General features: G+C 44.9%; 2 protein-coding genes across 5 annotated transcripts; both read left to right on the top strand.

The window, feature by feature from the left end:
* The first annotated feature begins 292 nt into the window (after nt 1-292).
* Nucleotides 293-7,298, top strand: BCL2L2 (BCL2 like 2). Of its 3 annotated transcripts, none has more exons than XM_027553287.1 (4): nt 293-381; nt 680-767; nt 1,239-1,678; nt 2,273-7,298. In XM_027553287.1, exons 3-4 carry the CDS (start codon nt 1,247-1,249, stop codon nt 2,420-2,422), a joined length of 582 nt encoding a protein of 193 aa, XP_027409088.1. In that variant the 5' UTR covers nt 293-381; nt 680-767; nt 1,239-1,246; the 3' UTR covers nt 2,423-7,298. The 3 variants fall into 3 exon arrangements, with proteins under 3 accessions (XP_027409088.1, XP_027409090.1, XP_027409089.1); XM_027553289.1 differs by having other exon boundaries at nt 302-402; XM_027553288.1 differs by lacking the exon at nt 293-381 and adding an exon at nt 410-564.
* Nucleotides 7,299-9,883: 2,585 nt separating this feature from the next.
* Nucleotides 9,884-15,937, top strand: PABPN1 (poly(A) binding protein nuclear 1). 2 transcript variants are annotated; one of them, XM_027553281.1, is made up of 7 exons: nt 9,884-12,326; nt 12,683-12,797; nt 13,497-13,564; nt 14,038-14,144; nt 14,612-14,699; nt 14,782-14,933; nt 15,854-15,922. In XM_027553281.1, the coding sequence occupies exons 1-7, from the start codon at nt 11,976-11,978 to the stop codon at nt 15,891-15,893; spliced, it is 921 nt and encodes a 306-aa protein (XP_027409082.1). In that variant the 5' UTR covers nt 9,884-11,975; the 3' UTR covers nt 15,894-15,922. The 2 variants fall into 2 exon arrangements, with proteins under 2 accessions (XP_027409082.1, XP_027409083.1); XM_027553282.1 differs by lacking the exon at nt 9,884-12,326 and adding an exon at nt 12,430-12,533 and having other exon boundaries at nt 15,854-15,937.
* The last annotated feature ends 8,265 nt before the right edge of the window (nt 15,938-24,202 follow it).

Genomic DNA, 24,202 nt, shown 5'->3' with positions numbered 1-24,202 from the left:
GGAAGAGTTCAACAAGTGCATGGAACGTCAGAGACCTTCTGGAAATGCTGAATTTACTCCAAGGTTTCATGAGGCCCAGCCGGCTTCTCTTCACAGCCTCCAGGGTCAGAAGCCCTGCCTGGCCCTTGATGCCCTCCTGGCCCTGTTCTTCCTGGCCTCCAGCAGCCCTCTTCTTTCCTGAGTTGTGGCTCTTCCCAAGCCTGCGTCCCAGCCCCGCCCCTCTCTCTGGACGCATCTCTGGGCCCCATCATCACCCGGCGCCGGGCCCTCCCTCCCGCCCCCCCTTTCTCCTCCCTCCTTCCTTCCCTCCCTTCCTCCCTGTCTCCCTCCCTCCCAGCTCCTGCACCAGGAAACAGCCGGATCCCGGCAGCGGCCTGACCCGTGAGATCCCTAACCTGGCAGGCAGGCGGGGTTGGAGCCTGGCTGAGGGTGGGGGTGAGGGAGGAGCTGGGCCTCTGGGCTGCACTGAGGGGAGCCGGGAGCAGAGATGGTGTCGGCAGGAAGCCCTTGGCCCTGGGTTTCCCGGGAGGACAGTCATTAAACATGGATTCGGCCACACAGCTGGTAGAGCGTTGGGGGCAGGGGCCTGGTCCCGGGAGCTGCGACCCCAGCCCTTCTCAGCCCAGACCCTGATTCCTAGTCTTCCCCACCTAGCTCTGATCTCCCCTCCCCTTCCCAGGGCTCCAGGCTGGGCAGGAGGATGAAAGGCCCCAGCTGGGGGCTCCTTGCCACCAGTGCTGGGTCCTAAGAGCTGCCATCCAGGCTGGGTGAGTGTCCCCTTCCTTCTCTGTCCCAGGCAATCCTTTGGTTCTCCTCCTTTCCCTTCGGCCCCTGTCTCCTCCCCCATCTTGTGTCTCTGCCAGCATCTTTGCATCTTGCCCCTGGGGAGGCCCCAAGCCCCTTCCTCTAGCCAAAAAGGTGTGTACTGGAGGGGGAGGGGTTGTAGGGGTGTCTTAGAGCTGCTGTTGTCTTGTTATGGAAAGAATCTAAAGTATTTTAGATGAAATTTACTTGTTTTATATTGAATTTGGCATATTACAAATTTAAGGGCCAGCCCCTCTGGCCGTGGGGCCCCTCGCCATGGGTTAATTTCCTTGCTCTTAACCCTCCCGGCCCAGAGGTCTCTGAGATTTCCCCTCACCTCCCTGCCTGTCTCATGGGCTGGCCAAACCTGAAATACCTCCTTCTAGGCCTCTGACCCTGTATTCATGCCAGTCTTTTATGTTTGACTCCAACAGCCGCCCGGATGGCGACCCCAGCCTCGGCCCCAGACACACGGGCTCTAGTGGCAGACTTTGTGGGCTATAAGCTGAGGCAGAAGGGGTATGTTTGTGGAGCTGGCCCCGGGGAGGGCCCAGCAGCTGACCCGCTACACCAAGCCATGCGGGCAGCTGGAGATGAGTTCGAGACCCGCTTCCGGCGCACCTTCTCCGATCTGGCAGCTCAGCTGCATGTGACCCCGGGCTCGGCCCAGCAACGCTTCACCCAGGTCTCTGATGAACTCTTCCAAGGGGGCCCCAACTGGGGCCGCCTTGTGGCCTTCTTTGTCTTTGGAGCCGCGTTGTGTGCTGAGAGTGTCAACAAGGAGATGGAGCCACTTGTGGGACAAGTGCAGGAGTGGATGGTGGCCTACCTGGAGACGAGGCTGGCTGACTGGATCCACAGCAGTGGGGGCTGGGTAAGAACCTTCTTGATTGCTGCTCTGCACATCCCTCCGAAAAGTTGGTTTCCAGGGGGAAGACGGGGGGCTCTGGCTGGAGCTGGGGGGCAGCTGTGCTGGGAATGAGGCATGGGGGCCAAGTCTGCCTGTTTGGGTGGAATCAGGTGCCCTCACTATGGGCATCTCTGAACCCTGCACTCCAGGGCTGCCATGCATTCATCATTTGGTGGGCTCATGATCCAAAGCAGAGGACAGAACACACAGTAGCCAGGTAGTGCCTGCACAGAAATGGCATCCAACCATCACAAATTTTTTACATCTGAGTACATGGCATGGGCAGGGTCGGGGATCAGGGATGGGTGGGCCAGACAAGCCTTGACAAAGGATGCCAGTTCTGAGCAGAATTTTTGGCCAGGGAAATTTCAGATGGGATTCACCTGAGGTAGAGAAGGGCAAATGAGCCAGGTGCTCATGGGGGATCCAAGGGGCTGGGGGTGGGGTGGTGCTTGCAGTGGACGGAACTGGAGCTCTTCCTCTCGTCTTTTCTCCACTTTTCCCCCTCCTGATCTCCCTTTCTCCTTCTTTCTCTCCTGCTTCCCTTCTCTCCCACAGGCGGAGTTCACAGCTCTATACGGGGACGGGGCCCTGGAGGAGGCGCGGCGTCTGCGGGAGGGGAACTGGGCTTCAGTGAGGACAGTGCTGACGGGGGCTGTGGCACTGGGGGCCCTGGTAACTGTAGGGGCCTTTTTTGCTAGCAAGTGAGAAAGTCCAGGGCCAGGTGGGGTGAGGTGTGGCTGGGGGGCAGGAGAGCAGGAGCAGAGTGGAGGAATGCCCTTGGAAGAAGTGGGGAAAAGAATGGGCATGGAACGGGAATTGGAAGGGGAAAGGTGGCGTGTGAGGGAGCTGAGTGTGCCAAGCAGGCTGTTGAAAGAGTGAGCTGGAGACATTGTGGAATGTATTTGGAAAGTCAGGAGATGGAGTCATTCCAGGGCTTGGGGGAGGTGGGAAGGATCATGCCTGTAGGTATAGGCACAGGAAACTCTGCCTGGAGCTTGATTTGCTGCCTTGAGGGAGGTGGACTTGCAGAGGGGGTTGGCATCTCCATTCAATAAGTGGGATTTGGGGTAAATACAGAAGGCACATCCCTTTGGAACGGGAGCTCGGGGTTCTCAGGGGCTAGGAAGAAGTGCTGTGACTGAGGGCTGCTGAGACATGAGGGTGCATGCTGGGCTGCTTGTCTAATCTGGTGGCAGTGAGATTCCTTGAAGAGAAAACATTCACTCCCTCTTGCAGTGGTGAGAACAAGGGTAGCTCTCTGTCCCTCCTCCCAACCTTCCCCTCCCTCTCCCCCTTGTTTTGCTGCCTCAAGGCTGAGGGAGAAACACTGTATCCAGGCTGAGGGCTCTGGCCGCTTTTTTGCAGAAAGTTGTCAGCAGGGCTTTGGAGAGAAGAGCAGTTCTATAGCTGACCTTGTTCCTTCATCATCCCCCTTCCTTGTGCATCAACACACTTGCTGCTGCCTCCTGGGCTCTGACAGAAAGGCAGGGCTGTGGAGCCTGCAGTGGGTGGGGGCTTTGGGAGCTGCCCCTGCCCTCCTCTCCCACTGGGGCGCCTTGGTGCCTAAAGGGTTCCCTATATCTCTGGGACCTTCTGTATCCAAACTTAAACTCTAAATTGGGGCTTTTAACTAATTTTCCCTTTGAGTGTGTGGATGTAAATGCAGACCTGGAATACAGTCTGGTCCTGCACTGTGTCTCGGAACGACCGTGGATGCCTTGAGAGGAACATTCCAGCTCTGAACACCATGCGTGTGAGGGTGACGTGTAAACTCTGTGGCTGGCCTGGTCCATGTGGTGGGCAGTGGTGCTGCTTCATTAAAGGCCAGGTGTCTGGGTTCCAGAGTACCTGCCATGACCTAGAAGCATTGCTATCTTCTTGGAAGCCACACTGTTTGCATGGGTGTTACTTGTCTGTACCTCAGAGTCTGAGGACGTTAACTTCAGAGCGCACAGTCATCTAGAACAGATTCAGATGACGGCTTTTTCTTTTGAGAAAGACATGGTTGAGTTCACTCCAGATGCATGTCCTGAGCCAGATCTCACTGCTGCACTTTCCAAGGTGCTAAAATTGCTGCTTTCCAATGCTGACTTCTTCTGACACAGTGCTCTAGAACCCTGCCCTTGATCCTGAGCACTGACCTGCTTAGCTAGACCATGGTTGATTCTTGGAGATTTTCAGTGGTCCTAGAATGTGGCGACACAGTTGTACTCACAAAAACGTGGGACCAAAATTGGCCTCAGGTGTTTAGCTCAGACTTTTGCTTTTGAGGAGGGCTGCACTTTTTAATGATATTTATAGGGGAGGTGGTGGACTGCATGGGCCACTTGGTCTGTTGTGAGTATGCTGGTACCAGGCTCTCAGAGCTGGTCTGTGGCAGGCAGTTTTGGGGTGTGTGTTGGGGGGTCTCTGACTTGCTCAGGTCAAACTAGGCCATTGGTTTTCCACCTGCTTGGCAGGACCCTGAAGTTTCCTAGGGGTTGCCTCAGGAGTCCTTGGGGGAGACGAAGCTGGGTTGCTGAGCAGGCTAGGCGACTTGCCCTCAAACAGAACAGCTCCCCTGTAGCTGTCTTACATATCGGGGTTCAGGGTAAGATTTTATTTGCATTAAGGGGTTTGCTGCTGAAAAAAGAAGAAAGTTGGAAAACCACTGACTAGACCATCCAAATTGGAGCCTGTGCTCCCCCAGGTTTGGGGCAGACTTCCCCCGCCCCCTACCACAGAACGTCTCGCCCTCGTAGTTTTCCTGGAGCCTGTAGCAAACAGGGGAGGCAGGGACCATGGTCAGTTACCAAAAAGCCCTGCTCGGAGGCCTTCACACCTGGGTGGAAGGAGAGGCTGTTTTCTGAAAGGGAAAAGGGCGTGGGCTGGATTTCCAGAGGTATAGCTTGGATGGGACCACAGAGGGCAGTTTTGACATGTCCTGCCCTTCTTAGCCTGAGAGGGAATGGAAACCCCAGAGACTCTTCTGTCAGGGAAAACTAGAGACTCTCTTTTAGAGCCATATAGTTCCTTGGGATTAGCTCTTGGCCAAGATGGCTGAGTATGGCTCCCAATTTTTAAATCCATTTCATTTTTTAAAAAATAAGGGAAATAAATCTTATTGCCATTTTTCAGAGATTAACTAGGTGGAGAGGGTGTTTCTTGCTCTCCAGAGCCCAAAGGGACAAATATGGACTTTGCTTAGGCCAAGGAAGGAGCAGAAGTAGGGCAGCTAGGTCCTGCACTTATTAACCCCACTCCCCACTTATCCTGGGGCATACACTATTTTACTTTTTTAAAATCATAAAGCGGCGGGAGAACAGATTTGGTTAGTTTAGAAGAGAAGAAAAGCTCTATAAATATAAATATATATTCCTGTATTTTTATTTAATAATTTATAAATACCAAGTTCATTTGACTTTTATTTTTGTGTAATATGTAATGGTCGTATTAAAAAAATAAATAAAGCCCAGAAGTTTAATGAGAAGGACTGAGCAGGGTTTGTGACTTCTATACTATATAGCCTGCGGTCAGGACATTTCTTGATCTAATCATTTCATCATGACCTTGTTAAGGCCAAGAATTAGATTAATAGGGATTTGGGAAAATATTGAGATAAAAAATTAAAAAAAAAAAAAAGGAAGAAATTCCCTGGCAGTCCAGTGGTTAGTACTCCATACTTTCACTGCCTAAGTGCCTGAATTTGATCCCAGGACAGGAAACTCAGATCCTGAAAGCAGGGCCAAAAGAAAATCAGAGTTGTTCCTCCACCCCATCTCGGCCAAATGCCAAAGCCAAGAACTGCATCTGTGCCAACCCAAGCCTTGAGAGGGTGTGTGTATATGGTGCTTTGGGATAGCCACAACAAAACCCAAAACGAAACAAAGAAAACCTATCAAAAATCTTTATGATGGAATCAAGTCCCCAGTTGTGGTTTAGCCCCTGATCAGAAGTGTGTGATGATGAACATTTCTCAATATCCTGCTACCTCTTCAGACTTAAGTCTGGCAAAAATGGAGCCCTTGTTTACTTTCCTGGTCCCCTTAGATATTTGGTTTCAGCCGTTTTAATGTGAACTGCTAAACTGGATGGGATCTATAGAATTGTTTAGCCTATCCCTCTGTACTTCTAGTCTAGGACCATATCAAAGTCATGTCTAACAAGAATACTATCTTAATTTGAAATTACAAGTGGGAGTTTCTAGTCTTTCTATAATCCAATGCAATAACATGGTATTTGGTTTATGTGTTAAATTGCAGTGAGAAATACACTGCTTAGAGGAATGCACTGTTGCATTTCTATTCTCTCTATATAGAAAAATGTACAGGACAAGCCATTAAAATCAGAGAGTGGCTTAGTGAGCATGGCTTTTGGGAAAAGGGAATTAGATGGTCTTAACAGTTCCTATCACCAGGCTATATTAGCTAGTGTATTTATTCCTACTGTGGTTTGATTGGTTTATAATTTGCCTAATTCCAAAAAGCATTTGTAATATTTTACTATAATACAAAAGACAAAACAATAGGAAAATACAGTTTTTTGAAGTAAGGGTAAAGGGAAAATTGAAATATTATAATAAAATGACAGCAAAAGGAAAATTAACACAGAAAAGCATTCTATAAGCAGTATTGCCAAATACTAAAGGTAGGCTATGAATCCAACTCTGAGCTTCTTGGCAGCTAAGGTAAATGGGTGAACAATGAGATTCACATCCCTTTTAGAATTTATAAAACTTTTCAGTTCCTCAAGGTAGCAAAAAGTTTTGTGGCTCTTCTGAGAAGACACTGAGTGCCATTAGTGGACATCACCATCTAGAATGCCTAATAGCAGTACGATGCTGAGTTTTACACTCCCGTTGCCTGCAGAAACACCAGAGGGGGATTCAGTAGGTCCTGAGCTTGTTCTATCAGAATCACCACAGTTTAGCCCAAATATGCTCTGATGCCATAGTTTAAAATAGGGCTCCATTTTAGACTATCTAGATGGACAGATGGATGGTTTATTCTTCACACAGTTCTCTGTGAATGTTATTTCTCCAAATGCCACTTCTGATGAAAATTGGGCAACATCTAGTTATACTTTCTAACAAATGGATGGATTATAGATATTCTGTTTTTAGTTGAGAGCAGATCCTTTGAAAACTTTAAAAGCTGTCTTAAATGTGGTTACAGGTGAGATGTAAATAAAATAACAATATTTAAAAAATCAACCAAAAAGATAATATAATGGAATATGATATAGTTTTTTATTAATCCAGTCATTCATTCAGCAAACACTCAAGCATCCTGTGTGTGCCGAGGACAGTTTTAGGCACCGAGCTAGAGAAGTGAACGAACTGGCACAAATTTCTGCCTTCATGTTACTTGTATTCTAGTAATGGAAACATATAAAGCTAAATAACTATCTACCTACATAAATAAATAAATTTCACAGCATTAACTAACATAACATTTCATGTTAGGGGCAAATGCTATGGAGAAAAAATAATTCATTAGGGTAGGATTGGGAAGGTGTATGTATAGGTTTCAATGATAAATAGAGTGATCAGCAAAGTCCTCATTTCTAAGGTAACTTCTGAATAAAGTCATGAAAAATGAAATTGGAAAAATATTTTTATTGACATGGAAGAATATTTCTGTATCTTATTAGGTAAAAAAGAAAATAAGAGTAGAAAACAATATATACAGTATGATCCCATTTTGCTAAAAAAATATGTATACACACACATACATATATATACCTCTATATCTATTTGTGTATTGAAAGTTTGAGGAAGGGCATATGCCAAAGTATTAGTGATTATCTCTGGATGGTGGATTTTATGGGTAATTTTATTTTTTTTGCTATCAGTATTTTTGGAAATTTTGATAAGGAACACATTTCATAAGGTACAGCATATTAAAACAAGGTTTTCAGGGCACAAAGTTTTCCAAAAGTTAACCTAGCAGAATGGAGATTAAGCAGCCCAACAGAGGCTCCTTCTCACTAATGGCAACCCCACTTCCCCTCAAGGTTGGACCTAGGGAGTTAAGGTAGGCCAGGGCAGACTCTGCATTAGAAAATAATTGGAATGGACTCAAAACAGAGGTAAGTAAATGATCAAGGCTCCAAGGTTCTGTGTCAACACTGTCCATTAGAAACAGAATGCAAGCCACATAGGTATTTTACATTTTTTAGTAGCCTCATTAAAAAAAGCTAAAAGAAACAGGTAAAACTAATTTTAATAGTATTTTTTACACCCAGTATATAAAGACTACTATAATTTCAATCTGTAATTAATGTTGAACAGTTATTAAGTCATTTTAGTCACTTTTTCATCCTGAGTCTTTGAAATTCAGTGTATATCTGACAGTTGCAGTACATCTCAATTCAGACCATTTCACATTTTAAGTGCTCAGAGTAACCATGTGTGACTGGTGGCTACCATATTAAACAATGTACTTATAGATTAGAGGGAATTATTGCAGCAGTCAAGGTGAAATTTTCAAAGCAGGAGTTAAAAATAGGGATGAAACTACATTAGGAACCTAAGTATTTATATGTTTAGTGAGAAAACTTTTCCCTTCTGGACAGAACTGGACATGCCCTCATCCATTTTTACGGATTTAATTCTCCTTTTCTCAACTAGACTGACCATTCACTTTCCTTAACGCATTTTTCCTCCTAGGGCACAACATCACTGAGTTATAGTTCTGAAACTCCATGGCCTTCTGTTTACAGGTTATTACTGAAGGAAAGGGGGCTTCTCTAGTAGCTCAGGACGTAAAGAATCTCCTGCAATCAAACCAGGAGACCCTGGTTCGATCCCTGGGTCAGGCAGATCCCCTGGAGAAGGGAATGGCAACCCACTCCAATATTCTTGCCTAGAGAATTCCATGGACAGACCATGGGGCCGCAAAGAGTAGGACAGGATTGAGCCACTAACACTTTCACTTCCACTGAAGGAAAAGTATATTTATAATGGGTGAACCTTGTATCATTACATACCAATTTTTAAAAAATTCATTCACAGAGGAAAACATCTCTTTGATGTTCTCTATGTATCAACAAATGCAGGATATAAGATTATTACATGTAAAGCAATTATCCTCCAATTAAATATATATTAAAAAGATTATTACAGAAGATCATCCATTCAGTTAGCACCTATTGAGCACAGTGGTAGCCAGTGGCAATGCAAAGATAATTAAGAAGGTGCCCCTGCCTTCTACCGTTTACAGCCTAATAGGAAAGTATCTTACAAATCACCATTCAAATATCTTTAAAAAATGTGTTTGTAAAAGTAAATGTTTATTGAGTAAGTTGGGAAGTTGGAGTGTTTTTTAAATTTTAAATAAAAATAATACTTGATAATTATGGAAAAATCATAGAACATGGGAAATTATAAAGAAGATCAATCATAATCCTACTATCCAGAGAGGATCACTGTTAACATTTTGGTATATTTCTTTTCTGTTGTCTCTGCTTATATTTTGTGATCATACTGTATGCATAATTTTGTATACTGCCGTTCTGCTTACCATTATATTGCGAGCATTTTGTCATTACACGTTTTGAAGACATAATGACTTTATAAAATTACAATATATGCTTGTATAATAATTTTCCTGAAAAATGCCCACTTGGACAATCAAGTTTATATTTTTTTTCACTTTGATGAACATCATTATTCTCAAATTTTTATCTAGGTTTTAGATTATTTCTTTAGAACAGATTAGAAGAAACACAATTACTGGGTTAAAAATTTCAGTATTTTAAAAATATGTTGCATATTGCCATAGAAAGATTGTCTTGGTTCTTATTCATTTTTCCCCTCAATGCCCAAGTTGTTATTTTTTTTTTTAAACCAGGTATACATAGCTTTAATCACATTTTATATACAATTTTACATTCTGCTTTCTGGCCTAACAAAAATTTTTGCAAGTTATCACAGTGTAAACCTTTTTTTAAAAAACCAGTGCATAATCTTATGATGTAATTATAGGTTACCTAAACATTTGTTTATTGTTGGAATTTAGTCTTTTTCCAACTTCAGCATCGTACGTAATGTTCTCTTTGTATATTAAAACAGACCTTATAGCAATTTTGATCTGAGCTTTTAAATCTGGTTTTGAATTCCCTGCTCACTTCTGATTAGTTCTGTGACTTGGACAAATTACTTCATTCTTTTCTCATCCCTAAAAAAGATTATGGTTTTGTGATTCCTTACTTCATAATGTTGTTTTGAGAATCCAATGAGATAACATAATAAGGAGTCTAGGATGGTGCCTGTTACAAAATCAAGTGCTTAACAAAATTGGATTTAAAGGCATTATTTTAAAAATCCCATTTCCCTTAATTGGCTTTCTTAAACTAGGTACCAATGAACATCCAAGTCTTGACTTAGTTAAAATCAGTAGAAAAGATTTTTCTTCCAGCCAACTCAGTTTTTTAGAGCTTGTCTTTGGTGCTAAACTTAGTTCTCCCAGACCAGTGAAGCTGAGATGGTTCATGAAGTATTTTTCGGTGAAATTTTAAGCAACTGTGACTCTGCTCCAAGTTCTCCTGTTCCTGAGGTAAGGATCTGTGGGGGGGGGGGGGGGGGGCGGGAATTGAGGGTGAGGGGAATAGTGGGGTATACTGTGAAGCTCTGACTTTGGTTTGCTAACAGGAATCTCCTCTTATCCAAAACCCCCTACCAAGCTATGCATATCCTTCCAGGTTGTTTCAGTAACTATTTGGTTAGGCTCAGGTGAATCTGGCTTTCAAACTGTAGCTTGGTCTGGCTATAACTATCCCTCTTGCCAACTTAGCACCGCCATTCCTTCCTTTTTAATAAATGTATAGGAGCACCACTAAACTATGGCAACCCTGTCTTGCAGGGCTAGATTTCATTGGTATCTCAGAGTGCAATGGTGTGGTGGAATTCCTCTGGGGTCTGAACCAGGGTCTGAAATCTCAGAAAGCGTGGTAAATGAAAGGTGACACCCAGCTCCCGTCAATGTATCTTCTGGTCAACAAACATTTATCTGGACACTTACTATGTGCTAGGCATATTGCCCTAAGGTGGAGATGCAAATATAATTAAGAGACCAGCCTTTCATCTCCAAGCTCTCACAAGCACTAGCTAGGAAAGGCTGCACAAAATGATTAACTGTTCAGAGGAGGTAGGCCCGCTTGTGATGGCAGAGGAGGGAGGGTAGTGAAAGGCTTCGCAGGGGAGGTGATGATGAGGCTTGCTCTGGTTGAAGAGGGACTGTATATGCAGAGGCACAGACCTGGGTACAGATACACCCACTGGAATGAGAAGCGTGGAAATAACATTCACGAAGTAGCCTGGTCTGGAGTTCTCTAAGATCTAGCTAAGGAGTTTTGAGATTTTATCTGGTGTGAACTGGGGTCATGACCCATTGGAAGCTGATCCATTAAGGGGCTGTAAATAAGAGAAGAACAGGCTGAAACTGGGGCATGAACAGAATGCTTGGAAAGTATGCCTGTGCACAAAGACAGCACATAGAGGACTCATGACTGGTACTGGAGTGAGGATTACTCCCTGCTTTCTGGTTTGGGGAGACCTGACGGATGGTGGATAGATAGTGGTGCCAATAACCTAGGTAGGAAAGGTAAACTCCGTTCTGGACAGCGCCGTTCAGAACCCTCTGCTGCAACAGCCCATCTACTGGTGCATTCCTGATAAAAGACCGGTTTCCAGAAATCGCCGCAGTTTCCGGCCTCTACCTTCCAAGAGCTCACTAGCTGGCAACCAGCAGCATCAAGATGGCGACCTCCTAAAGACTAGTCATGTGACCTCGGGTTTCCCTCGATGGGAGCCCAGCAGTCCGTTCGGGGGCAAGGTTCACCTGTCGCGAAATGGGTGTCAGCTCTTCGAATCTCGCGAGCCAATTGGCATCTGAGACTGGGCCATTTCGGCGAGGCGATCGGAAGACTGTTTCTTTCCCGTCGCCTTGCCAGCGGCCAATCACCGAGCGTTATACTTCGCAGATCCGCCCTTAGGCGGGGGAGAAGCAGTAACGTCGTCACAGCTTGGCGTTATTGTTACCTAAGGACTTGAGAGGAGGTGGGACGTGTGTTGATTGACAGACCGACTTCCCCTACCGGGATTTGAGAATTTGGCGCAATTCCCCGCCTTAGAGGTGGGGTCTCATTTGATTGCCAAGTAATATCCCCCAATGGAGCCCTAGCTCATGGTGACGGGCAGGCTGCTTGACTAATGAATCCTCGGCGAAGCCGGCGCAGCTCTCCAATCGCTGGGCGGCGGGCCCCAGTCTGAGCGGCGATGGCGGCGGCGGCGGCGGCGGCAGCAGCAGCGGGGGCTGCGGGCGGTCGGGGCTCCGGGCCGGGGCGGCGGCGCCATCTTGTGCCCGGGGCCGGTGGGGAGGCCGGGGAGGGGGCCCCGGGGGGCGCAGGGGACTACGGGAACGGCTTGGAGTCTGAGGAACTGGAGCCTGAGGAGCTGCTGCTGGAGCCCGAGCCGGAGCCCGAGCCCGAAGAGGAGCCGCCCCGGCCCCGCGCCCCCCCGGGAGCTCCGGGCCCTGGGCCTGGCTCGGGAGCCCCCGGCAATCAGGAGGAGGAGGAGGAGTCGGGACTGGTCGAGGGTGACCCGGGGGACGGCGCCATTGAGGACCCGGTGAGGGAAAGAGGGCGAGCGAGGAGGCCGGCGACCGGCCGGGTCACGGGAGGCACAGAGCTCGGGCGAGCGGGAGGCGGGAGGGGGGTGGGGGTGGGCGGGGAATAACGTGGCTGGGGCCGGGCCGGGGACGCAGCCTCGACCGCCAGAAGGGGCCCAGCCGGGTTGACTTCGGCGTCATGGGTGCCTAGTGTTGTACTAAAAAAGGTAGCTTTATTTTCTTTTCTTCACGACCCTCGCGTGGGGCGAAGGAAATGGCCGAGCATGGCTGGGGCCGCGCGCGGATCGAGAGCAGGGCAGAGCCCCTGCGTTGGTTCCTCTTAAGCTCTTCTCCATACCCTCCCCACTCATTGTAGGAGCTGGAAGCGATCAAAGCTCGAGTTAGGGAGATGGAGGAAGAAGCTGAGAAGCTAAAGGAGCTACAGAACGAGGTAGAGAAGCAGATGAATATGAGTCCACCTCCGGGCAATGGTGAGTAACTGGCGGTTGCACGCGGAGCCCAGGTCCTCGGATGGGAAGGGTTATGAGAGTACGGTTTATATGGAATTAGATACTCGGAACCTTGGAGCTGCTTGTCTGAGCAATTACTGGGCAGTTGCCGTGGTTATAGTCCATTGTGCGTTTCTCTGACCTTTGTGAGACAAGGCCTATGTTTTCGTGATGGTAGTCTTGTGCTTCCCTTTGTCCTTGTTACAAATGTGTTGCTCTTTGTTCTTAGTCTTCCTCTACTCTTTGTGGAGGTTGCCAGCTGGTGTTTGACCTTCAAGTCTAATAGTTCTTCGTTCAGTCGGAGACCCTTTAGTTAGGAGTTCTAAGAGAAAATGCCCAGCTGCAGGGGGCTTCTCCTCTAATCTCGAAATGTCCAGTCTCAGCCCACCTAATTTTGTTCATTTTTCAAATCATTTCAACCAAGGGTACAATAGGGACTTGATTTGGGAGCAGGAGGGGATTCATGTACTGTTTTCTTTGAATTTAAGAATGTATTCATCTGTTCCATAACTTGTCAAATATTTAATAAGCACCTACTATGTGCTAGACTTTGCTAGGTAACGGGTACAGCAGGGAACTGAACAGACCAAAATCTTTACCTTTGCTAATGGTGGTGGTAGTGGTGCATATATTGCCCAAGTAGAAAACAAGGGTTATTTTCTGATTATTTTTTCTTCAAAGCTGGCCCAGTGATCATGTCCATTGAGGAGAAGATGGAGGCTGATGCCCGTTCCATCTATGTTGGCAATGTATGTATGAGGGCCTTGATTGGGGTTGGGGGAGCTCTTAGTTTGGGAGATTATTTAATAGGAGTCTTGATGGAAACTTTCCAGGATAGGTGGTGGATTTAAGGAGTGGAGGGAAGGTTAGAATGAGGTGAAAGTTAATGGTGATTAGCAGAGGCTGTGGGGTTGGAAGAAGAAGAGTCCCTTAGAGAACTAGATTTGATGTGCTTTGGTGTATATGGGGGCTTCCCAGGTGGCACTAGTGATAAAGAGTCCTGCTGCCTCAAAAGATGCGGGTTCTATCCCTGGGTTGGGAAAATCCCCTTGAGAAGGAAATGTCAACCCACTCCAGGATTCTTGGCTGGAGATTTTCAGGGACAGAGGAGTCTGTTGTGCTACAGTCCATGGGGTCGGAAAGATGGCTCAGCCCAAAGGCTTGGCAGGGTATCTGTTGAGATGGGAGTTTGCCTATTGCCTGTGAAATGTACCCCCAACAGGTGGACTATGGTGCAACAGCAGAAGAGCTAGAAGCACACTTTCATGGCTGTGGTTCAGTCAACCGCGTAACTATACTCTGTGACAAATTTAGTGGCCATCCGAAAGGGTAAGTGTGGGGAAATTGAGGTCATTTTAATCACAGTTAAAAAGTAGGTAAATCATGCTTTATATTGAGCAGTAAGTTAACTATATGTTAAAGTAAGTAGTCTTCGTCTTTTTAAGATACGGCGTTAACGTTATGTATCAGGGATTATACTAAAAATTGCTTTCAGAGGCCCAAGAGGTAACAAAGATGAGGGCTGGGTGTGGGTGGGGGTCATGAACTAGAATGGAGGGGCGGCTTCTACTTGGCTTTACCTTGTTCCGCCCTCTGGACATCCAGGGCCCTTTGTATCCTATTTTATAATTTTCCAGGAGTAGGTGCAAATTTTGATTAAAGAATTCCATTAAGAATTGTTTTGGACAAGTAGTTAAAAATGTGAACACATTGTGCTCAAAGCATGCCTGCAAACTGGATTTTATCTATGAGCTACTGTTTTTGACCTCAGATAAAGTGACAGTTACTCTTTTCAGGTTTGCGTATATAGAGTTCTCAGACAAAGAGTCAGTGAGGACTTCCCTGGCCTTAGATGAATCCTTATTTAGAGGAAGACAGATCAAGGTAAGCCCCATCCCATCGTTCTGGTTGTCAGTAAACGCCCCGGGTTTACTCTAAGGCTTTCTGTCGCGCTTGTCACTCTCAGGTGATCCCTAAACGAACCAACAGACCAGGCATCAGCACAACAGACCGAGGCTTCCCACGAGCCCGATACCGTGCCCGAACCACCAACTACAACAGTTCCCGCTCTCGATTCTACAGTGGTTTTAACAGCAGGCCCCGGGGTCGCGTCTACAGGTCAGGATAGATGGGCTGCTCCTCTCCCCCGCCTCCCATGAACCCTTCCTTTTCTCCTCACCTGAGGAACCTCCCTCCTTTACCCTCCCCCTTGGTTCCAGGGACTTGGTCTCCTGCCTGTGCAGGGTGAGGAAGGTAGTTGCAGGCCAGGCGGCCAGTCTCATCTTTTTTCTGGAGCCGGAATTGGTGATAAGGGCTGGATCTCTCCACTCTGTTCTGAGAGATGCTGCTTCTCCCAGCCTTTTTTTTTTTTTTCCATGAAAGTTGATGGCAGTGAAAATGTTTACACAGGAGGCCCGGGAAGAACAGGGCCTCAGAGCAGTGAAAGTGCTGCTTGGACCTTTGCTTCCTTTCCCAGAGATAGGGAAGGGTTGAAGAAAGCCAGAGGCTAGTTGATCCTCCTGGAACGCGGTGTGGGAGGATCAGGATAGTTACACTCTAATAACTAGCCAGGCTTTTGCAAGGTTAACCCGCATGCTGGGCCTGGTGTGGCATCCATGTTGTTACTGCACTTCCATCTTTGTACATTTAAATAGAGGGATTAGGTGAATAGATCTTGGCTTTTCGAAAGATTTGCCTCTCTGCTCCCTGGAGGAATTAGGGAAGATCTGTTGGTGAGAGCCTTGCATTTAAGAGCTATGGAGAACTGAAAACTGGATAAACAAGGAGTCCTTTTTCTTGCCCCTGTGTCTCAGATTATTTTTTTATTGCCACTGTTTGGCGAAGTAATAACAGTTAATTTCCCCTCCCACTTGCCAGGTGTGTCACTGTTTCTGGGATTGTGGGGATCAGTTTTAGGACTTGGCAACTTCTTTCCCCTCTTCCCTTCACAGAAACTGGGGCGAGGGCCCACGGGGGAGGGGCTTGTGCTGAACTCTTTAGTGATCATGTTAACACCTAACTCTCCTTCTTTCTTCCAGGGGCCGGGCTAGAGCGACATCATGGTATTCCCCTTACTAAAAAAAAGTGTGTATTAGGAGGAGAGAGAGGAAAAAAAGAGGAAAGAAGGAAAAAAAAAAAGAATTAAAAAAAAAAAAAGAAAAACAGAAGATGACCTTGATGGAAAAAAAAATATTTTTTAAAAAAAAAAGATATACTGTGGAAGGGGGGATAATCCCATAACTAACTGCTGAGGAGGGACCTGCTTTGGGGAGTAGGGGAAGGCCCAGGGAGTGGGGCAGGGGGCTGCTCATTCACTCTGGGGATTCGCCATGGACACGTCTCAATCGCGCAAGCTGCTCCCCTGTTTCCCTGTTTCCCTTTGCCCCCTTGGGGGCTGCTCAAGGGTAGGTGGGCATGGGTGGTAGGAGGGGTTTTTTTACCCAGGGCTCTGGAAGGACACCAAACTGTTCTGCTTGTTACCTTCCCTCCATCTTCCTCACTTTCACAGTCCCCTCCTGCCTGCTCCTGTCCTGCCAGGTCTACCACCCACCCTGCCCCTCTTTTCTGGCTCCCTGCCCCTCCAGATTGCCTGGTGATCTATTTTGTTTCCTTTTGTGTTTCTTTTTCTGTTTTGAGTGTCTTTCTTTGCAGGTTTCTGTAGCCGGAAGATCTCCGTTCCGCTCCCAGCGGCTCCAGTGTAAATTCCCCTTCCCCTTGGGGAATGCACTACCTTGTTTTGGGGGGTTTTGGGGTGTTTTTTGTTTTTCAGTTTTTTTTTTGTTTTGTTTTTCTTTGCCTTTTTTTTTCCCTTTTATTTGGAGGGAATGGGAGGAAGTGGGAACAGGGAGGTGGGAGGTGGATTTTGTTTATTTTTTTAGCTCATTTCCAGGGGGTGGGAGTTTTTTTTTTAATATGTGTCATGAATAAAGTTGTTTTTGAAAATAAAAAATGTTTGGCCTTTTGGGTGTATAGATTATTTATCTACCTGTCCTTTCTTAAGTCTCAGATGGCTGTTAATTCTCATTTCTGGAAATGGTGGTGTGGAGGGGAAATTGCGACCTAAATTAAGGAGCAGGAGTTAAAATTACAACTAGCAGGAACATTATGTGTTTAGTTTGAGTTTTCTGAAAATCATGCAGTCTTGTTTGGCATTTGAGAGGTGAATTAACTGAGCCTGGGAATATAAAAGAATGGCTAGTAACATTTATGTACAAATGAATTACCCATACCAGCATTAGATTCTTACATTGGGGTCTGGGTAGCCTTTCTTGGTTTCTCCACCCCAAGGTACCCTCAAAAAATGAAAACTAATGTTTAATGATAACTGCAACGCTTACATTGTCTTCTCTAGCAAATTGTGGCCACTTAATATGTTCAGCTAACTTACTTTGGGTGGTTCCATTAGGACAACTAGTCATTGACTATCCTTTAGTTTAGCTGCTTGGTAATATTAATAACCTGATTTCTCCATTTTATATTCCAAGTAAAAGTCCTTGGGTACTGCATCACACGCCCCAACCCTTTGTAGGCTGCATTACTTACAGGGTTTCTAAATATTTAAACCTCTGTTTTATTGAACCATTCCCTTCTGTTCCTAGGATGTTTTGTTCATGATTGATGTAGATGCTCTTTTTTATAATCTTAGGTTAAAGAAACAGCTTAACATATTCATGGAGCCTTCGTCTGCCTCTGAAATGGCTTGAAATTTCAGGTCAGTATTGACCATCCAGTAATTGAGCATTTGATCATTTGTACTACCTGCTGTTATGTCCTTTGTTAGATATTTGGGAGTCTTCTCTATATTGAAGTAGAACAGTGTCTTCTAAGCTGAGTATGGAAATTTCAGAGGCTGATTAGCAAGAGACTGGATAAGTAACTTAGGAAAATGTGCAACATCCTAATGCTTGATGTTCCTAATGCTGGGGAGGTATTGTCTATCCACCAGGGGGCAGTAAGTTGATATATAAGTTCTGTAAACTTGTTTGATCTTGGGAGGGTGAGTTGCTTTTTTGAACCTTAGTGAAGTTGCTCAGTTGTGTCCAACTCTCTGCGACCCAGTGGACAGTAGCCCACCAGGCTCCTCTGTCCATGGGATTCTCCAGGCAAGAATACTGGAGTGGGTTGCCGTTTCCTTCTCCAGGGGATCTTCCCGACCCAGGGATCGAACCCAGGTCTCCTGCATTGCAGGCAGACGCTTCACCCTCTGAGCCACCAGGGAAGCCCTTTTGAACCCTAGTTTTTATAATTCTCTGTGTTCAGTCAAGTTTTCAACATCCTATATGTCTTCTGCTTTAACTGTTTGAACAACTCTTGCCTTCATTGTAAGGTAAAGATCCTTCTCCAGGGGATCTTCTCCACGGGAAGATCCCCTGGAGAAGGAAATGGCAACCCACTCCAGTACTCTTGCCTAGAAAATTCCCTGGATGGAGGAGCCTGGAGGGCTACAGTCCATGGAGTCGCAAAGAGTGGGACACTACTGAGCAACTTCACTTTCACTTACCTTCATTGTAGTGGTACGACAGATTGGTGGCTCCAATTCATGTTTCCGGAAAGGCCCATATGCTGTGAGGTGTGGAACTAAGGTTTCTCCCAATTTGATCTTGATTGATTTTTCCTGCCACATCCTGCTGCACATCTGATACACTGTGCACTCTTGTTGAGTTTTTACTTTATTTTCATGTATTGCTCATGCTGTTTAGCCTGCTATGCATATCATATCTGTTCAAATCCTAAGATAGAAGCCAAGGTGTATAAGCCAAATACCACAGCCAGGAAACTAACTTGATTTCCTGGGCAGAAAGAATCACGTCTGCACTCAGGGCAAATCGCTCCTCTCTTTGGAACTTAATGGTTTCATAATTTAAATGATTCCGTCCCTGTTACCCCACTGGACTAAAAATTCAAGGGCATGGATTGTGCCTTTGTATGGCCTCACAGCACCTGCCACTTAGGTGGTCAGAAAGTGTTAATTCACCTTGGATGGTCCCTTTATCCTGGACCTGCTGATCCTCTCCTTACAAGAATTACATTTCCTATTCTACCTGGTCTCTTCATTATTCATGTATCATCCTCAGTGATTTTAGAGGAAGTAGCTTGGGAAGCAAGTTGCTTTCCTTGAAAAACATTGGTTTTCTGTCAGTCATTCCTAGTAAACTCTCTTAACCAAGGGGCAGGAATAAGTCCAATCTCATTTGGATTCTATAGGCAGGAAGTGTCCTTGAGGAGAGAAGGGAAGCCAGTCTAAGATTTCTCTGGAATGAGTCTGAATCAGAGGCAATGTGTGATACAAAATGAATGAGGACAGCCCAGTGCTTTCTCAGAATTTGCCTGACTTGTCACCAGCAATAGAAAAAAAGCAGTGGCTGGGTTTTTTCCCATAATGCCATAGCTTTCCTCGGTTTTATATGGTTAGATGAGTAACCTTTCTCAAATTATCTAGTTTTAAAATGTTGACCCAGGTAATGCCTTTTTCTCCTTCTTTATGCCTATGGTAATCATTGACTCAACAGACATTTGACTATTTAACCAAGTACTGGGCACTGTTCTAGGTGCTCAAATTTGTCACAGTAAAAGGAGATACTAAAGGACACTAAAGGAACTTGAGGGACTTGCCTGGTGGTCTAAGTGTCTAAGACTCCACATTCCCAGTGCAGGGGGCCTGGATTTGATACCTGGTCAGGAAACTGGATCCCTCATGCTAAAACTAAAGATCCTGAGTGCTGCAACTAGGACCTGACATAACCAAATAAATAAAAATTCTTAAAAAGATGTAAAAAAAAAAAATTTTTTTAAAGTAAAGGAAATTGTGTTATTTGCTGAAGAAAGCTTGCAATATTTCTGACTTTTGACTTTCATCCCACCAGAAGGCTCTATGGATTTATTTGTGTTTTTTTTGAGATATAATTCTTACACCATAAAATTTGCCTTTGAAGTGTACTTAAATTTCAGCAATATTTAGTACATGTATTTATAGTAAACATAATTTATACATATATATGTACATACATATAGAGTAATCATCACCATTACCTAATGGTGCATTACCTAATTAGGGCATTTTCATCACAGCAAACAGAAACCCTATACCTATTAGCAAGCATTCCCAATTTTTCCCTCCTCCGAGGCTCAAGCAACCACTAATACACTTTATCTACAGATATGACTTTTCTGGATATTTCATATAAATGGGCTCATATAATACATGGCCATTTCCACCTGGCTGCTTTTATTTAGCATAATGTTTTCAAGATTCATCCATGTAGTGTTTACCAATATTTCGTTCCTCTTTATGGCTGAATATTTCATTATACAGTTGATCATGAACTGCATGGGCTCACTTAAATGTGGGTGTTTTCAGTAAATACGTACTAGAGTAGTACATGGTCAATGGTTGGTTGAACCCATGGATGCAGAGCTACCTATGATATGGAGGGTAGGCTGTAAGAATTTTGCAAATTTTGAACCACATGGAGGGTCGACATTCCTAAACCCCCAAGTTCAAGGATCAACTATATAGATACACCACATTTTGTTTATCCGTTCATCAGTTGGTGGATATTTGGGATATTCCATATCTTTTTGACCATTAAGAATGTGTGCTCCAAACATCTGTGTATAAGTTTTTGTGTGACCATATGTTTTCATTTCTCTTGGGTATATCTTTTCATGTACTTACTGACCTTTTGTATATCTTCTGTGAAGAAATGTCTAGTAAGAATCTTTGCCTACCTTTTAATTGGGTTATTTGTCTTTATTGTTGAATTGTAAGAGTTCTTGATATAGTCTGAATACTAGACCTTTATCAGATAAATGATTTACAAATACATTTTCTCCTATTTTGTGGATAGTCTTTTTCACTTTTTTGATAGTGTCCTTTGAAGCACAAAAGTCCCTAAGATTTATGCTTATGTTTTTTTCCTAAGGGTTTTATAGTTCTGGCTCTCATATAAAGCCTTTGATCCATTTGAATTAATTTTGTGTGTGGTATGAGTAGAGGGCCAACTTCATTCTTTTGCATGCAAATGATGGATTTATTCCAGCACCATTTGTTTAAAAGGCTATTCTGGACTTCAGTGGTGGTCTCGTGGTTAAGAATCCGCCTGCCAATGCAGGGGGACACTGATTTGATCCCTGGTCTGGGAAGATCCCATAGCCATGATGCATCTAAGCCCCTGCACCACAACTGCTGAGCCCACACACCTAGAGCCCTTGCTCTGCCCCGGCACCGCTACCAGAGAGTAGCCCCAGTCTCACAACTAGAGAACGCCTGAGTGCAGCAACGAAGACCCAGTGCAGCCAAAAAAAATAAAGATAGTTTTTTTTAAAGGCTATTCTTTCCCCGTTGAATGGTGTTAATACTCTTGTTGAGAATCGGTTGACTGTAAGTGTGCAGGCTTATTTCTGGAGCTCCGTTTTGTCCCACATATCTATATGTCTGTGCCAGTAGCACACTGTTTTCGTTACTGGAGTTTTGTTGTTTTTTTTTTTAACTTTTGGCTGTACTGAGTCTTTGTTGCTGCGAGGGCTTTTCTCTAGTTGCAGTGGATGGAGGCCACGCTTCGTTGCAGTGCATGGGCTTCTCATTTCAGTGAGTGGCTTCTCTCGTGGCACATGGGCTGAGTAGTTGGGGTTTTCGGCCTCTAGAGCACAGGCTCAGTAGCTGTGGCTCAGGGGGCTCCACAGCTTGTGGGATCTACACTGTGTATCCTACCTTGCCGGGTATATTTTTACCACTGAGCCACCAGCGAAGCCCTTTGTAATAAGTTTTGAAAGTGAAAAGTATGAATTCTCCAATTTTGCTCTTTTTCAAGGTGGTTTTAGCAGTTCTGGGTTATTTACATTTCCACGTGGATTTTAGAATCAGCTGGTCAGTTTCTGCAAAAATGATAGCTAAGAGTTTAACAGGGATTGCAGCTGATTGTTCCTGAATATCCACTACTGTCTGGTGCTGCCTCGGGTCTGGGGAGCATGGTCCTGGCCTGCAAGAGCTCAGAACACTGGGGAATAATTACTGTCCTATACAGACCATGCAGAGAAATACATTTCTGTAGAATCTATAGATCAATTTGTAGAAGGTTGCATCTCAACAATGTGAAGTCTTCCAATCTATCACAGTGTACAAGTCTTGCACTTCTTTTATTAAATTTATTCTTGAGTATTTGGGGTTTAGCTATTTTAAATGGAATTCTTTTCTTAATTTCATTTTCAGACAGTTCATTGCAGTTATTATAAAAATACAGTTAAAAAAATAAAGATCGAACTGATCTTGGGAATTCCTTGGTGGTCCAGTGGTTAGAACTTTGAGCTTTCCCTGCCGGGGGCCCAGGTTCAGTCCTGGTTGGGAACCTAAGATCCTATAAACTGCATGGTGTGGCCAAAAAAAAAAAAAAAACCCGCAAAACCCAGAATACCCCAGTTCATTTTATATATTGATCTTGTGTCCTTCAAGTTCAATCTCAAGTTTAGTAACCTTGCTGAACTTGTTTATTTAGTTCTTAAAGGTGTTGGTTGTTTTCTTTTTTGGTGTGGATTCTTTAGGATTCTCTATATACAAGATCATGTCACCTGCAAATATAGTTTTACATCATCTTTTCCTTTGGTGCTTTTTACAGGCATATCTCATTTTATTGGGTTTTGCTTTATTGCACTTTGAAGATAATTACTTTTTTTTTTAATGAAGGTTTGTGGCAACCCTGCCTTAAATGAGACTGTTGGCACCAGTTTCAGACAGCATTTGCTTAATTCATGTCTCTGTGTAACATTTTGGCAATTCTGGCAGTTCTCACAATGTTTCACTCCCTCCACCAATGGAAACATTACAACTCAGCAAAGCTTCAGGTGATGGTTAGCATTTTGTAGCAATGAAGTATTTTTTAATTAAGGTATGTATATTGTCTTTTATAGATAGAATGCTATTGCACGCTTCATAGACTACAATACAGTGTAAACACAACTTTTATATGCACTGGGAAACCAAACAATTTGTGTAACTTGCTTTATTGCAGTGGTCTGGAACTGAGCCCACAGTATCTTCCAGGTATGCCTGTATTTCATTTTCTTGCCTCATTTCTCCAGCTAGAACCTCCAGGACAACGTTGAATAGAAGTGGTGAGAGCAGACATCCTTGTCTTGTTCCTGATCTCGGGGGAAAAGCTTTCAGACTCTCACTGATGAGTACAGTGTTCAGTTCAGTCGCTCAAGTCATGTCCGACTCTTTGCGACCCCATGAATCGCAGCACGCCAGGCCTCCCTGTCTGTCACCAACTCCCGGAGTTCACTCAGACTCACGACCATTGAGTCAGTGATGCCATCCAGCCATCTCATCCTCTGTCGTCCCCTTCTCCTCCTGCCCCCAAACCCTCCCAGCATCAGTCTTTTCCAATGAGTCAACTCTTCACAGGAGGTGGCCAAAGTACTGGAGATTCAGCTTTAGCATCATTCCTTCCAAAGAAATCCCAGGGCTGATCTTCAGAATGGACTGGTTGGATCTCCTTGCAGTCCAAGGGACTCTCAAGAGTCTTCTCCAATGCCACAGTTCAAAAGCATCAATTCTTCGGCGCTCAGCTTTCTTCACAGTCCAACTCTCACATCCATACATGACCACAGGAAAAACCATAGCCTTGACTAGACGGACCTTTGTTGGCAAAGTAATGTCTCTGCTTTTCAGTATGCTATCTAGGTTGGTCATAACTTTTCTTCCAAGGAGTAAGCATCTTTTAATTTCATGTCTGCAGTCACCATCTGCAGTGATTTTGGAGCCCAAGATAATTAAGTCTGACACTGTTTCCACTGTTTCCCCATCTATTTCCCATGAAGTGATGGGACCAGATGCCATGATCTTCATTGTCTGAATGTTGAGCTTTAAGCCAACTTTTTCACTCTCCTCTTTCACCTTCATCAAGAGGCTTTTTAATTCCTCTTCACTTTCTGCCATAAGGGTGGTGTCATCTGCATATCTGAGGTTATTGATATGTCTCCTAGCAATCTTGATTCCAGCTTGTGCTTCTTCCAGCCCAGCGTTTCTCATGATGTACTCTGCATGTAAGTTAAATAAGCAGGGTGACAATATACAGCCTTGATGTACTCCTTTTCCTGTTTGGAACCAGTCTGTTGTTCCATGTCCAGTTCTAACTTGCTTCCTGACCTGCATACAGATTTCTCAAGAGGCAGGTCAGGTGGTCTGGTATTCACATCTCTCTCAGGATTTTCCACAGTTTATTGTGATTCACACAGTCAAAGGCTTTGTCATAGTCAATAAAGCAGAAATAGATATTTTTCTAGAACTCTCTTGCTGTTTCGATGATCCAGCGGATGTTGGCAATTTGGTCTCTGGTTCCTCTGCCTTTTTGAAAACCAGCTTGAATATCTGGAAGTTCACGGTTCACGTA

Source organism: Bos indicus x Bos taurus, chromosome 10 (assembly GCF_003369695.1).
Source record: "Bos indicus x Bos taurus breed Angus x Brahman F1 hybrid chromosome 10, Bos_hybrid_MaternalHap_v2.0, whole genome shotgun sequence".
Taxonomy (NCBI): domain Eukaryota; kingdom Metazoa; phylum Chordata; class Mammalia; order Artiodactyla; family Bovidae; genus Bos; species Bos indicus x Bos taurus.
Note: the sequence above shows the minus strand (reverse complement) of the source record. Positions and strands in the feature narration are given on the sequence as shown.

Coding starts and splice junctions, on each gene's coding strand:
- BCL2L2 (XM_027553287.1), top strand. CDS start 1,247: ATGGCGACCCCAGCCTCGGCCCCAGACACACGGGCTCTAGTGGCAGAC. Junction 1,679..2,272: donor TCCACAGCAGTGGGGGCTGG/GTAAGAACCTTC, acceptor TCTCTCCCACAG/GCGGAGTTCACAGCTCTATA.
- PABPN1 (XM_027553281.1), top strand. CDS start 11,976: ATGGCGGCGGCGGCGGCGGCGGCAGCAGCAGCGGGGGCTGCGGGCGGT. Junction 12,798..13,496: donor GAGTCCACCTCCGGGCAATG/GTGAGTAACTGG, acceptor TTTTCTTCAAAG/CTGGCCCAGTGATCATGTCC. Junction 14,700..14,781: donor TTAGAGGAAGACAGATCAAG/GTAAGCCCCATC, acceptor TGTCACTCTCAG/GTGATCCCTAAACGAACCAA.